This window comes from Rosa rugosa, chromosome 4 (genome assembly GCF_958449725.1).
Source record: "Rosa rugosa chromosome 4, drRosRugo1.1, whole genome shotgun sequence".
Taxonomy (NCBI): Eukaryota; Viridiplantae; Streptophyta; class Magnoliopsida; order Rosales; family Rosaceae; genus Rosa; species Rosa rugosa.
Window position 1 is genome coordinate 33,588,992 of NC_084823.1, and position 15,336 is coordinate 33,604,327.

Consider the following 15,336-nt stretch of genomic DNA (forward strand, 5'->3'; position numbering starts at 1 on the left):
TTTGTTTCTCTCTCTCTTTCACTAGAATCATTCTTTATCTTATTCAGATTTGAAAATGCTTGGTGAATTCTTTTGACTATAGATAGGAACAAGATGATTAATTAGGAGGGAGCCTTCAATTCCCAATAAGAATTGTCTTGATGAATGGTGTCAACATCAATTTATTAGAATTGGGTGATTGAATTTCACTCTAGTTCCAAGTAAATATCCAAAACTCTTTCGAATCAAAATAGTCTTTTCTAACCAAAACCTGGAGAGGATTGTATGCACCGACAGTGCAAGTGCACTGTCAGTTATTTTAATCTCAAAAAAAATAACAGCCACTCATTTAATCACACCTCTTTATATATTTTAATATAAAAAAAATTACATCCATTCATATTGCAAGTACCTATGCACTGTCAGTGCATGGAATATACTCCCACCAAAACCTCTTATTCACTATCTTCATGAATATCATCTTTTTTGATTTTGGGTTTTCAAAAAGGTGTAGGAGCGTTTTAATTTAGGAACTGGAGAGCTTCAAACTTTGCCAGAGTGATTATTGAATCAAAAGATGCTGGCTTTTATTGAGTTAGAATTTTTTGTGAAATTTTAACATCTCATTGTTGGAATGATCGAAGAATATTCATGAATCATTTATATTGATTGATGCGGCCCAAAATAATCCCAAACTTTAAACAGCAAACTCAAACATGAATATGAATTGATTATTCCAAGACATGTACTCCTTCTCTCTGTTACTTGTACATTAGTTCCACTTCAAGGCCATAGAAGAGAATTAAATGATCTTCTATGCTCTCTCCTTAGAGCAACTCCAACAGCTTCCTCATATTTTGATTTTGTTCTACTTTAGAGAAAAATGAGCCTCTTTTGCTCCAACAGATTCCCTATAATTATCTCTACTTTAGAGAACGTGAGGAAAGAGAAAACCAAATTCCCTATATTTACAGCAATATCTCTAAAATTTAAGGAAGAATATGGAGATTTTAGAGATTACTGTAAAATAGAGAATCTGTTGGAGTTGGAGAAGAAAAAGATACTAAAGCTTTGACTTTTGCTTCCCTATTATACAGAAATTATAGGGAAACTGTTGGAGTTGCTCTTATGAACAGATGAGACAAAAGATACATAGAAGACATAAAAGACAGGTTGGAGAGAGAGAAACAGAGGAGAAAGAAAGAAGACGACTAGGAGGTCTAAATAGCCATTTTCTAAACATATGATATTTTTACGGTTTTCTAAAGGGGTATAATAGGAAATAAGTTTTTACAAAAATTTGGGGAGGTCTATATATTAATTGTGGAGGTATGAATAGAAGCACTCTTAGGAAAAACAAGAAAACATGCACATTTTTTTTTTTCAATTGAAAAGAAGGAAATTACAACAAAGTACCTCGTATACAACCTATATTGAGACAATCAAAGGGGTGAGCATTACAAGCTGAGAGTGGTAGAGACTAGAGAGTGTATCGACGCATTAGCCGTAAGAGTTATGTGACTATAGGTCTATGATACCATGGATACTATCAATCAAAATGAAATTCTGGCAATGGTGCTTCAAGTTGGAGTACCTTAATAACTTGTTCAGCTTTTGGCCATCTGTTGCTGTTGGGGTTAGCGTACCATAATCCCACAACTAGCAAACATTCCATTTCCCTTTGCCCAAAAGTCATTTCCAATCTCTCATCAGCTACATCCAGAAGTCTCCCTTCAAGTTTAAGTGACCAAACCCAAAGGAAAAGTGGCACATGATATTCTCCATCCTGGTGAGTCCTCTTTCCACAAGAAAGTTCCAAGGCCACAACTCCAAAACTTAACACATCGGATTCTTTACTAGCCTCCCCCCATTTGAATATTCTGGGGGACATGTATCCAAACGTCCCTCTATCACCCCAGTAGTCTGAATCCGGAACTGTGGATCCACAAGCTTGGCAATCCCAAAATCACCAAGCTTAGTGCTGAAATCGTTGTCCAACAACACGTTAGCTGATTTTATATCTCTGTTCCTTATCCCTAGTTTATGTTCCTTGTTGCCAAAGGTCCAAACCTTTTAGAAGAATATACTTATGTGGTGGTTGATGATTTGGTACAATTAAAATAACCACTTGATTCGCTTAATCAATGGTTTAGATTGACAATTTGAGCAAAATAAATTTGACAAATACTGGTACTTCGGAGTTAGGACAAATGCATCTTAATATCTTATACAAGGTGAGGAGAAGAGACTGATTCAGAACAATGGACTGATTCAGACAGACAATTGAGTTTGATTGGAGTGGAACAAAATTCCTCTGTATATTCTAAAGCTTGGCGAATGATGCGAGGAGATTTGCAGAAGTCGGAATAAACTTTTCTTTTCGTCCAGGTTTATTAATTAGTCACAAAACCATGTGATATGAATCATATGATTATTAGTTATAAGTTTGAATAAGAAACAGAAAAAAAAAAAATCATGGTGGGAAGATATTCAGTTATATATCTACTGGCTTTTGAATCAAAATTGCCAGCTAGCTCACCGAGGAAGAAAAAGTAGAAAAATCAAGGAAACTACAAGGTAATGAGAAATCTGAGAATATGCAGGTATAGAATACTAAATGAGCATCTTGACCATTTCTGTAAGATGGTATTAAACCATTGGATAATAAGTAGAGCCAGCTATAGAGTATTGCGCCAACCATTTCTTTAGCACCGGTTGACCCTGATGCTAGTTGGTTTAACATATTAATTATCAACCCAAGTACGCTACGTACAGAAACCTTTTCTACCAAGCTCTAACATATTTTCTTTGAAACACAACAACGGACCTAATAGATCTATCAAGCAAAGAAATGGCTGAAAGTGTAGTAACATTTTTAGTTTTCAAGCTTAAGACGTTACTCGAAGAAGAGGTGAAACTATTGTCAGGTATCCAAGTACAGGTCCAGGAAGTGGTTGATGAATTAGAGCGCATCCAGGCGTTCTTAAGGGTTGCTGATGCAAAGGAAGACAGCGATCCTCAGCTGAAAGTGTGGGTTAATCAAGTCAGAGATGTGGCTCATGAGATGGAAGATGCCCTTGATAAATTCAGGCATTCCCACTCACATGATCACGGTCATGGATTCCGAGCTTCCCTTCATAAGGTTTCTTGTATCATCAAGAAATGGAAAGCTCGCAGACAAATTGCTGCTGATATTGAAGGTCTAAAGTATAGAGTCACGAGTCTCTCAAAGGGGAAAGAGAGATACAAATTTGTTGATCAAGCTGGCTCCACCTCTGGTCGTCAGGTTCAACATCAGTTCTATCGAGGGGATGCCATTTTACTAGAAGAGGCTGAGCTGGTGGCAATCGGCGAGCGGAAAAGGAAACTTTTTGAGTTGCTTATGAAGGAAGAATCCACACGCCAGGTGGTTCCTATAGTTGGGATGGGAGGACTGGGAAAAACTACCTTGGTAAAGCAATTGTATGAGGATGCTAAAGTCAAAAAGCATTTTAAGGTACATGCTTGGATCACTGTCTCTCGATCATTTCAGATGAATAAGCTTCTTAGACACATGATCCATCAGATCTTCGAAGTTATCAGAAAACCAGTTCCTCAAGATGAAGAAATTGAAAGCATGGACGACAACCAGCTAAGAGAGAGAATTAAAAAATTGCTGCAGCATAGTAGGTACCTGATTGTTCTGGATGATCTATGGAACAGAGCAGACTGGGATGCCATCAATCATGCAATGCCAAACAACAATCGTGGTAGTCGAGTAATGCTCACTACTCGCAATGTTAATGTAGCCTCTGCCTCTTGCTTGGGGAACCTTGAGATGATCTACCGTTTAGAACCCTTATCTCCGGAGGATTCTTGGACTCTTTTCTGTAAGAAGACATTTCATGGAGAGTCATGCCTTCCAAATTTGGAGAAATATTGTCGAAGCATCTTAAGCAAATGTGGAGGACTACCCCTTGCAAATGTCGCAATCGGCGCTGTTCTAGCTACAAAAGACAAGACAAATGTAGATGAATGGACTGCTGTTTATGGAAGTATTGGGGCTGAAATTCAGGAAAATGACCAGCTTGACAATATGAAAAAAGTGCTGTATCTCAGTTTCAGTGATTTACCATACCATCTGAAGTCATGTTTCTTGTATCTGAGCATCTTTCCTGATATCTACAAAATTGATCATATGAGATTAATTCGATTATGGTTAGCCGAAGGATTTATTATGGAAACTGAAGGAAAGACACCAGAAGAAGTTGCACAAAGTTACCTTAAGGAGCTGTGGGACAGAAGTTTGATTCAAGCAACAGAAACAGCAACTGATGGGAGAGTTAAGTCCTATCGCATCCATGATCTTTTACGGGAGATTATCATTTTAAAGTCTAGAGAGCAAAATTTTGCAGCAATAGTGAAAGAGCAAGGCACAATGTGGTCTGACAAAGTTCGACGACTATCAATAGTTAATACATTGCAGAATGTACGAAAGAAGAGGACTCCATCTAAACTTCGCTCTTTGCTCATCTTTGGGGTAGAAGATTCACTAAATGAATTTTCCATACCAAAATTGTTTCCAACAGGTCTTCAGCTGCTAACTGTATTAGACTTGCAAGGTGCACATCTACAGGTGTTTCCAAAAGAGGTTGTGAAGCTGGTTTTTCTCAAATACCTTAGCCTGAGGAATAGCAAGGTGAAACAAATTCCAAGCTCCATCAAGAAGCTTAGAAACCTAGAGACTCTCGACCTTAAACACTCCCATGTTGTTGAATTGCCTGCTGAAATTTTGAATCTCAAGCAACTTCGCCATCTCCTGGTGTATCGTTATGAAGTTGAGTCCTATGCACGATTTAATGCCAAATATGGAGTTAAGCTTCCTGCAGGAATATGTAGCTTGCAATCTCTCCAAAAGCTTTGTTTTATAGAGGCAAATCAATACAGTGGCGCTTTAATGGCAGAGCTAGGGAGAATGAATCAACTAAGGAGGTTAGGCATTTTGAAGTTGAGAAAAGAAGATGGGGTAACCTTATGCTCATCCATCCAAAAGATGACAAATCTTCGCTCGTTGTCTGTATCTTCTGCAGAGATGGACGAGTTAATTGATTTGAGCTACATGTCCTGTGCTCCTGAGTTTCTTAGGCGACTGTACTTGACAGGTCGTTTAGCAAACTTACCACACTGGATTTCTTCACTTCAAAACCTGGTCAGACTGTTTCTAAAATGGAGTCGGCTGAAGGAAGATCCTCTAGTACATCTTCAGGGTTTGCCAAATCTGGTACATCTTGAACTGCTACAAGTTTTTGATGGAGAAAGCTTGCATTTTGAGGCAGGAGGGTTTCCAAGACTGAAGTTATTAGGCATTGATAAGTTAGATGAACTTCAATCAGTAAGCATAGATAAGGGAGCAATGCCTTGTCTAGAAAAGTTAATTATTCAGCGATGTGAATCATTGAAGAAGGTCCCATATGGCATTGAGCATTTAAACAGGTTAAAGTTGCTTGAGTTTTTTGATATGCCAAATGAACTAATCATGCTTCTACATCCAGATGGTGGAGGTGATCATTGGAAAGTCGCTCATGTCCCGGCAGTTTATTATTCCTATTGGAGAAATGATGGGTGGGATGTCTACTCATTAGTCAATGAAGGGGAGAGTTTTAATACAGGTACTTCAGCTGTGAGGAAGCTCTTTCGTAATATATTATGGAAGGCATAGTATAATTTTCTTATTTTAAGCAACTGCAAAGAGTCCTGGAAGCAAGATCTGAGTCTCTAAGGACTGAACTTCTACCACTGCACCTATCCGAATTGTTTAATTTCTTCTATTCTTTATGCCTTCCAAATAATTCTCTTATTCAAGAAATGGTTAATCTTTTGAAGTTGCTAGTAGCTGAATTTTTTACTGTAGTTTTTCTTGTTGTAACAATTATAGAATATAGAGAGCGAGTTTCTCCCTTAGTTCAGCATTTTTCAATGAGGACAAACAATGCTTAGAAAATCCAAACGTAATGAACACCGATGTTACCGATCTATATTAGCAAAACTTCCAGTTGACAAAGCCATAATTACAAAACTGAGCAAATTTCCAATAACATTTTGCCACTTTTACCATTACTAATGCTCGTTGTTCAGCAGGGAAAGTGGGACTTTGGTTTTGGCTTCTGAATAAATGGCTCTAGATTTAATGAAAGGTGCCTTTTTTTTTTTTTTGGTGGTTCTGTAAAAGACATCAAGCTGCAGAAAAAGATGGAACCAGATGAATGGGTTTGACTGTCAAGGTTGATTTGAAGGAAAAAACACTCATTCGAATATTCTAAAGCTTAGCTAAAGGTGTTATGATATGTGGCAACAAGCCGGTTATTCTCTCAGTCAAGTAGCTTTGTTATTTTGATTAGTTCCTAATTCAGAAGGTGATTGGGTCAGTCTGATCTCTGATGTTATTACGTATTGATGAATCAGATAAACTTCAGTTGGTTAAAATGGACCAGGGAGCAATGCCTCATCTAGAAAAGCTAATTATCCAACGGTGTGAGTTGTTGAAGGTTCCATATGGAATTGAACATTTAACCTACTTAAAGTTGCTTGAATTTTTTGATGTGCCAGTTGAAGTAATCATGCCTCTATATCCAGATGATGGAAAAGATCATAGGAAAGTTGTTCATGCCCCAGAAGTCTATTATTCCTATCAGAGAGGTGGCGATTGGAATGTCTGTTCATTACTCATTAGTCAATGAAGGGTTTAATTCACGTACTTCTGCCATGAGAAGGCTTGGACGTAATACTGTATGGAAGGTGTAGTTTCAGGTTTTGCTTATAAACACATGTAAAGAATCCTTGCAAGCAACTTCTGAGGATTGAACTTCTACCACTGCACCGATCTGAATTATTTAATTTCTCCTTTCTTTTTGCCTTCCAAATAATCGTCTGCTATTCAGGACAAAATGCCTAAAGTTGTTTGTAGCTTACTTTTTCTGTACTATTTTCTAGTTTTACCCATTATGCAGAGCAAGTTTTCTTCTTCTTTTCTTCAGAACTATCAGTAACATTCTTGTTTTTTCAGTAGGTGGTAGGTATATGAGGTTAAAATTATTCTTAGATTGTCTCTTGACTTAATTGTTTCTTAATGGAGTGAACAGTTTAGAAATTGTTGTTAGGAGGATGTATTATGAGTTTATGATATACTGCTCCTGACAGCTACCTTTATAAAATTATAGTTACCAAACAGTTTCCCAACTCCCACTGAAACTACCAATTAATTAGCGTCTTCGGTTTGATTTGGCTTAGGGTTGTGTTTGTGAAGGTGGAGATGAAATTGGTTGGTCTGGTTTGTGTTGGAGTTAAAGGTCGGGATCGGAAGGTTTGCCTTGAGGTCCAAGATTGTAGAAACGTATGGTTGTATTCAACCTGATATTATCAACTCCGGAAATAACATAAAGGACAAACAATGCTTAGAAAGTCCAAACACAATCGACATCAATGTTAACTGACCTATTAGCAAAACTTGCTTTGTCAAATGAGCAAATGTTCAGTAACACTTCGTCAATGTTACCATTACTAACGCAGTAACGCGTCTTTGGTTTTGGCTTCTTATGTAAATGGCTGGAAGACAGACCAAGTCAGATGAATGGGTGTTGACTGCCGACGTTGATTTGAAAGGTACAAAACTGATTCGAATATTCTAAAGCTTAGCTAAAGGTGATGTTGCAAGGGAATTTAGAGTCCTTTTCTTTCAGATTGCATTATGATATGTGGCAACAAGTCAGTTATTTTCTCAGTTAAGTAACTTTGCTATTTTGATTAGTTCCTAATTCAGAAGATGATTGAGTCAGTCATACTATTAAATTATTTATTTACTTATTCAAGATTGGGAATGTTTAGATGGCTACTGAGACAAATTGCCTGGTACTTTACAAGGAGAAATCAAGAATGAGGAAGGTACAATGTAATAAGAACGTGGAGAATATACAGGTATGTTAGACCCTTGACTGTTTCTTTGGTTTTCAAAAAAGGACTAAATTCAGTTTACCCCCTTCAACTTTGGGTCGATCTTCACTTCAGTCCCTGATTTTTTTTTTTAATCACGTTGGTCCCTGCAGTTCCAATTTCCATCACTTGAGTCCAAATTTCAAAATTGGCTATAAATATGACGTCATATTTGGGTGACTCTTGCACTCTTACTTGTGGGTGGATTGAGTACTTCTCTGGGTGAGTTTATTGAACCTTATGCTTTGTTCTTCACGTACCCATTTGAGTATTTTGGAATTCCAGCTGTCCCATTTTGTTGTTCTTGTATTTGATTGGCCAAATTTGGTTCTGGGTATCTCTTACCTGTGTTGTTCTTGCTTAATGTTGCTATCTTGGTTTGTCTTGTGGAGTTTGAGATGTATAGAAGCCTGGTATTGGTAATTTTGCTACTTTACTCTTTGAATTAGCTTCTAGAGTTTTGAATTTCGGGGCAAAGTTCTGAACTTTGGGGATTAATCGTGTAATTTGTGATGAAGGTACTATTGGGATTGTATTTCCAGTGTTTCTTAGGCCAATATTTAGCATTGTTTGTGTGTGAAACATGCTTTTGAGTTGAGGTTCTTTTGGCATTACATAGTTTCTGATGTTAAGTTAAACTTAGTTGACAAGCTTCTGTTCTGGAGTTTATCACAATTTGATGAATGACCTGTGAATTTTCTTCTGCTTTTGTTGCTCAAAGAATGAACAAGAGGAAGAAGAAGAATATTTGAGGGGGCAGTCTGGACATTTCGTCCAAATTGAAGGTCAAAGGCTGAAAAGTAGGCCCTCATGTCGGGGCCAACTCAGCATATGACGTCATATTTAGAGTCAATTTTGAAATTTGGACTCGGGTGATGGAAATTGAAATTGCAGGGACCAACGTGATTAAAAAAAAAATCAGGGACTGAAGTGAAGATCGACCCAAAGTTGAAGAGGGTAAACTAAATTTAGTCCTTCAAAAAACTATTGGATACCTAGTATTCCAGAATATTGGACAACTGGACTTTTCTTTGTGACATGTAGCACCAATTGACCCTGATGTAGATAGTTTCCACAAAACCTTTGAAAAAGAAGGAGCGTACCTGATCTTTCATGGTTCAACAATATCAACTCAAATACCACATAGAAAGCTTTTCTCCTACCCCAATCTTTAGTCTTTGTGACATGTAGCACAGATTGACCCTGATGTAGATGGTTTCCACAAAACCTTTAAAAACAGAAGAAGGCTACTCCATGAAAGATCATTCAACAATATCAACTCAAATACCACATACAAAGTTTTCTTCTCTCCTACCACAAATATATCATCTATCCTCAGAAACACAAACAAACCTGCAAGTGCTATCAGGCAAAGAAATGGCAGAAAGTGCAGTCACCTATTTGGTTGACAGGCTCACGTCATTACTTGAAGAAGAGGTGAAACTTTTGTCAGGGATCCGAGAACAGGTCGAGGACCTGGTTGATGAATTGGAGCGCATCAAGGCCTTCTTAAGGGTTGCTGATGCAAAGGAAGACAGCAATCCTCAGCTCAAAGTGTGGGTTAAACAAGTCAGAGATGTAGCTCATGAAATGGAAGATGCCCTTGATAAATTCAGGCTTTTCCATTCACACAATCACGGTCATGGATTCCAAGCTTCCGTTCATAAGCTTTCTTGTATCATCAAGAAATGGAAAGCTAACCATCAAATTTCTGCTGATATTCAAAGAATAAACTCAAAAGTCAAAAACCTCTATGAGGGACATGAGAGATACAAACCTGTTGACCAAGCTGGTTCCAGCTCTGCTCGTCCGGTTCAGCGCCACAAGTTTGATCAAGGGGATGCCCTTTTACTGGAAGAGGCTGATCTTGTGGCAATTGGCGAGCGCAAAAGGCAACTGATTGAGTTGCTTATGAAGGAAGACACTGGACGCCTGGTGGTTCCAGTAGTTGGGATGGGTGGACTGGGGAAAACTACCTTGGTAAAGCAAGTCTACGAGGATCCAAAAGTTCAGAAACGTTTCAAGGTACATGCTTGGATCACTGTTTCTCGATCATTCAAGATAAATCAGCTCCTAAGACACATGATCAATAATATCTTCAAAGTTATCAGGAAACCGGTTCCTGAAGATGATGAAGTTGAAACCATGGATGACAACCAGCTAAGAGAGAGAATAAAAAATTTGCTGCAGAATAGTAGGTACCTGATTGTTCTTGATGGTATATGGCACATACCGGACTGGGATGCCATCAATCATGTAATGCCAAACAACAATCGTGGTAGTCGAGTAATGCTCACTACTCGATATGTTAATGTGGCCTCTGCCTCTTGCTTGGGGAACCAGGACATGTTCTACCGTTTAGAGCCCTTATCTCCGGAAGATTCATGGACTCTTTTCTGCAGGAAGACATTTCAAGGGAGCTCATGCCTTCCAAATTTGGAGGAAATTTGTCAATCCATCCTGATGAAATGCGGGGGACTGCCCCTTGCAATTGTGGCCATCAGCGCTGTACTAGCTTTAAAAGACAAGAGAAATGTGGATGATTGGGCTGCTGTTTCTGGCAGTATTGGAGCTGAAATAGAAGGAAATGATCAACTTGACAACATGAAAAAATTGCTGTCTCTCAGTTACAGGGATTTACCATACCATCTGAAATCTTGTTTCTTGTATCTGAGCATCTTTCCTGATCTCTACAAAATTGAGCATATGAGATTAATTCGGTTATGGTTAGCTGAAGGATTTGTTATTGGAAAAGAGGGAAGGACACCAGAAGAAGTTGCAGAGAGTTACCTTCGAGAGTTATTGGACAGAAGTTTGATTCAAGCAGCAGAAACATCAACTGATGGGAGAGTTAAATCATATCGCATCCATGATCTTTTACGGGAGATTGTCATTTTGAAGTCTAAAGAGCAAAACTTTGCAGCAATAGAAAAAGATCAAGGTACAATGTGGCCTGATGAGAAAGTTCGAAGACTATCAATAGTCAACACGCTGCAGAATATACATCAAAAGAGGACACCATCCCGACTTCGTTCTTTGCTCGTTTTTGGGGTAGAAGATTCACTTACTGATTTTCCCATACCAAAATTGTTTCCTACCGGTCTTCAGTTGCTTACTGTATTAGACTTAGAAGGTGCACATCTGAAGAAGTTTCCAAATGAGGTTGTCAAGCTTCTTCTTCTCAAGTACCTTAGCTTGAGGCATACAGAGGTGAAAGAAATTCCAAGCTCCATCAAGAAGCTACAAAACCTAGAGACCTTGGACCTTAAACACTCGCATGTTGTTGAATTACCTGCTGAGATTTTGAATCTCAAGCGACTTCGTCATCTCCTGGTTTATCGTTATGAGGTTGAGTCATATGCACGATTTAATGCCAGAAAAGGAGTTAAGGTTCCTGCAGGGATATCTGGCTTGCAATCGCTCCAAAAGCTCTGCTTTATAGAGGCAAATCAAGGCAATGGTGCTTTAATGGCAGAGCTTGGGAGAATGAACCAACTAAGGAGGTTAGGCATTTACAAGTTGAGAGAAGAAGATGGGGCCACCTTATGCTCATCCGTCCAAAATATGACCAGCCTTCGCTCGTTGTCTGTATTTTCAGCAGAGAAAGAGAAGATAATTGATCTTAGCCACATTTCTCGTGCTCCTCCATTTCTTCAGCGACTATACTTGGCAGGGCGTTTAGAAAACTTACCCCACTGGATTTCTTCTCTTCAAAACCTGGTCAGACTGTTTCTAAAATGGAGTCGGCTGAAGGAGGATCCTCTAGTACATCTTCAGGGTTTGCCAAACCTGGTACATCTTGAACTTTTACAGGTTTATGATGGAGAAAGCTTGCACTTTGAGGCAGGAGGGTTTCCGAGTCTGAAGTTATTAGGTATTGATAAATTGGATGAACTACAATTGGTAACCATAGAGGAGGGAGCAATGCCTTGTCTAGAAAAGCTAATTATCCAGCGCTGCAAATGCTTGAAGAAGGTTCCATCTGGCATTGAACATTTAACCAATTTAAAGCTGCTTGAGTTTTTCGATATGCCAGATGAATTAATCATGCCACTACATCCAGATGGTGGAGAAGATCACTGGAAAGTCGCTCATGTTCCAGCAGTTTATTATTCCTATTGGAGAGGTGGAGGTTGGGACGTCTATTCATTAGTCAATGATGTGGAGAGTTTTAATTCGGGTACTTCTGCCGTGAGGAGGCTCGAACGTAATATTCTATGGAAGGTATAGTTCTGGATTCTGCTTATAAAAAACTGAAGAGAATCTTTTGCTGTATGCGAACTGCTAATGACTGAACTTCTACCACTGCAAGGATATGAGGTTTTTTTATATTTTATTTTTTTGATTCTTCGATTCTGTTATGCCTAGGAAATAATTGTGCAGCATTCAGGACATGGTTTCTACCTGTTGACTAAAGTTGTTGGTAGATGCATTTTCAATTTACCTGTACTATTTTTAAGTTGTAACTATTGTACGGATCAAGTTTTCTTCTTCTCTTCATAGCTTTTGGGTAACATTGTTTTTGGAGGTTGTACGACATGAGATCTTACTGAAGGGAATCTCATTCATAGAGTGTTTTCACCTCATTATCTCCTCATCTAGTGGACATTTTATGTAGTTTGTAACTATTGTAGGGATCAAGTTTTCTTCTTCTCTTCATGGCTTTTGGGTAACATTGTTTTTGGAGGTTGTACGACATGAGATCTTACTGAAGGGAATCTCATTCATAGAGTATTTTCACCTCATTATCCCCTCATCTAGTGGACATTTTATGTTTGTTAAGAAAATGGTGAAATCCTAAGGAGGGTGTCTTATCCTACCCTGCTCCCGACAATTAGCATTTCTAGAATTTGATATTCCAAACCGTTTCTCAACTCCAATGAAATTACTGAGTAACAGAAGACACTTCATTTAGAACAGGTTCCTGATACATGGGTTCCTGATGTTGAGAACCCTAAATTGCAAGCAATAACAAACCCTCACACATGGGTTCCTGATGTTTGTGTTTAAGTGTTGATATACATATCAATGACACATCTGCAGTACACTAAAAAAACAGAGAAAATGGTCTCTGACACAGGTTTCAGAGTTGAAAGTTTCATAATCATATTACAATTAGGCTCCCTATATATATACTCTATGAGAAACAGAAGGAAACCGAAATAAAAACACTAGAGCTCACATTGCTACAGTTATTGTCAAGGTTCCTTACTGTGATTAAGCAAATAGACAATCACAATGATTTCAATACTAGCCGGATGACTATCATAATCAATGATTAGAAGATCATTATCCCAAGTTCCAACTTTTTGAAGTTTTTGTTTACATGCAACTTTCTGTTATCAGAATTTAGTAATGTCCTCATCTATCTACACAAGTAGTATTTGTTTACCATTCACATCAAATTACCTGTAGTATTCAGGCTTTCCGTATCAGCTAGTATTAAATCACTGATTAGGCTTTCTTATTGTCTAACAACAATGAGAAATACAGAAAAGAAACAGATGTTGGAGTATCAATAAAGTCACTCTAAGATATTATTATGATAACAAAGGTAATCAATACACATTGCCTCAGAGGACCACGGTCATCAAATATTGCACAGTTTAGAATTTCTCGATAGTGATTCAGATCAAGTATTTCTTTTCCTACCGTACTCTTTTATAAAGATGGATGAAATCAAATCTATCTCAGCAAGTAGATACAAATATCAAACGCTTACTTCAATGCGTAGGACGTTTCGTTTCAGAGAAACTCACATTCAGGGCTGATAATCCAACAGTATCGGGGCTCTTGAGCTGATCAAGCTGTTTCCTTCCGCGGCGAACCAAGTACTCAATGTAAAGAAAATTCTTGCGGTCTACATTCTTGGCATTGTGGCGGAACTCATTCGACACAAGTGACTCAATCTTGTGTCGATCTTCAGCAGATTTTAAACGAGCTGCCCGCAAGAACCCTCTGTATAGACTAAGTACTTGTCTCTGCATTCCAGAAAGCCTTGGCCCACTGGAGGCTCCCATTTCACCGTCTTCTTATGTTCCGCACCGGATACAATTCTGAAGAGAGTTTCGAAAAGTACACAAATCTGCAGCAAATGCAACACAAATTAGTACCTTTCTTAGACCCAAACCCAATAATACAAAATTAAGATAGCATTCAAATTCCTAGAGAATTTCTAAACAGTATTAGATTTTGCCAAAATTGGGTAAACATAGCAGTAATATCATCTTTTGAATCGCGCATTCCCACAGAGGACATTTCTCATACACATGGTGGGCATTACAGAAAAAATGTGGGTGTTAGCGACTCCGATTCCAGGCAAGATTAAGATTGAAAAGTATGAATAAAGAGTATGTCAGATTGGTTAATCACAAGAACTGAAGATGGGCTCCAATTTGGTATGTCAGATTTGAATCGACTGGGGAAAGCAGCCGCACCAGTTTTGAAACGATTGGCCCTAAAATCTATCTCTCTACTCTATGTTGTAACTAATTTTTGAATTTCCGAATTATAATATCTGACGTATAAAAAGAGTAAAAATCATTTATAACCCTTGTTCATTGTGTTATCATCCAATACTATTAAGGGGGTGAAATTTGCACCCCCATATTTGCAAACTACACCCATTTTTCTTTTTTTAATAATATTTCATCTCAAATTTTTTTGCACTTTCTAAAACACCCTCAATCTTTTTTCTTTTCTTCGCTCTCTCCCCTCTCTCTTCCAGACCACCACCAAAAGTCCTCTCTCTCTCTCTCTCTATTTGATGACGGTGGCTGCACGGAGACTGGGTGAGCGGAAGATGGTGGTGACTGGGTGTGTGGCGGCGGTCGGGGATTCGGATTCGGCAGTAGTAGGGTTGTTGACCCTCTGGGTTTGGGGATGGAGACGGTGGGAATATAGGCTCGGGTGTTGATCTTCTTCATGGAATTGGGCACGCGAGCTTTGTGTTTGTGGTGGTGGGTGATGTGTGGTCAACGACGATTGGGGTCCGGTATCGGCGGCGACGTGACGACCCTGGTGGTGGGATGGTGGTGGCGGTGCTGCCCGTGCACTCGTGCAGCAACAATCCAGTGTCAGTGTAAAGATTGTTTCAGAGTCTATATGGATTTCACAGGATGATTCTTCCAAGGAGATGGAAGATTGTTTATTCAAGCTGGTGGTTGCCATGGTATTGTGCTTGTCAGTGTCAATGATTTTAATTGAAATGTGCTATACTTTTTTCAGAAGTAGAATTTGGCTTTCTAGTTTTGGTTGATTCAGTGAAGATTCTTGTTTGTCGACCATTTCCAGAATGGAAATTCTGGCCTTTTGTTGTTGTGAGTATCTCCGGCCGAATCCGCCGCCGCCGCCGATCCCGTCGCCTCGCTCTCGGTCTTCGCCTTATTCTGA

At 38.8% G+C, this 15,336-nt stretch overlaps 3 protein-coding genes across 3 annotated transcripts; 2 read left to right on the top strand and 1 right to left on the bottom strand.

Annotated features, from left to right (window-relative positions):
- The first annotated feature begins 1,378 nt into the window (after nucleotides 1–1,378).
- LOC133745961 (disease resistance protein RPM1-like) lies at nucleotides 1,379–6,177 on the top strand. Its single transcript, XM_062174117.1, has one exon. The coding sequence runs from the start codon at nucleotides 2,831–2,833 to the stop codon at nucleotides 5,675–5,677; it is 2,847 nt and encodes a 948-aa protein (XP_062030101.1). The 5' UTR covers nucleotides 1,379–2,830; the 3' UTR covers nucleotides 5,678–6,177.
- A 1,250-nt stretch (nucleotides 6,178–7,427) lies between these two features.
- On the top strand, nucleotides 7,428–12,458 carry LOC133743537 (disease resistance protein RPM1-like). Its single transcript, XM_062171511.1, has 2 exons — nucleotides 7,428–7,617; nucleotides 8,666–12,458. Exon 2 carries the CDS (start codon nucleotides 9,157–9,159, stop codon nucleotides 12,172–12,174), a length of 3,018 nt encoding a protein of 1,005 aa, XP_062027495.1. The 5' UTR covers nucleotides 7,428–7,617; nucleotides 8,666–9,156; the 3' UTR covers nucleotides 12,175–12,458.
- Nucleotides 12,459–13,457: 999 nt separating this feature from the next.
- Nucleotides 13,458–14,516, bottom strand: LOC133743538 (succinate dehydrogenase assembly factor 1, mitochondrial-like). The gene is made up of 2 exons (XM_062171513.1): nucleotides 14,317–14,516; nucleotides 13,458–14,029 (listed from the first exon to the last, which is right to left on the bottom strand). The coding sequence occupies exon 2, from the start codon at nucleotides 13,962–13,964 to the stop codon at nucleotides 13,668–13,670; it is 297 nt and encodes a 98-aa protein (XP_062027497.1). The 5' UTR covers nucleotides 13,965–14,029; nucleotides 14,317–14,516; the 3' UTR covers nucleotides 13,458–13,667.
- Nucleotides 14,517–15,336: the final 820 nt, after the last annotated feature.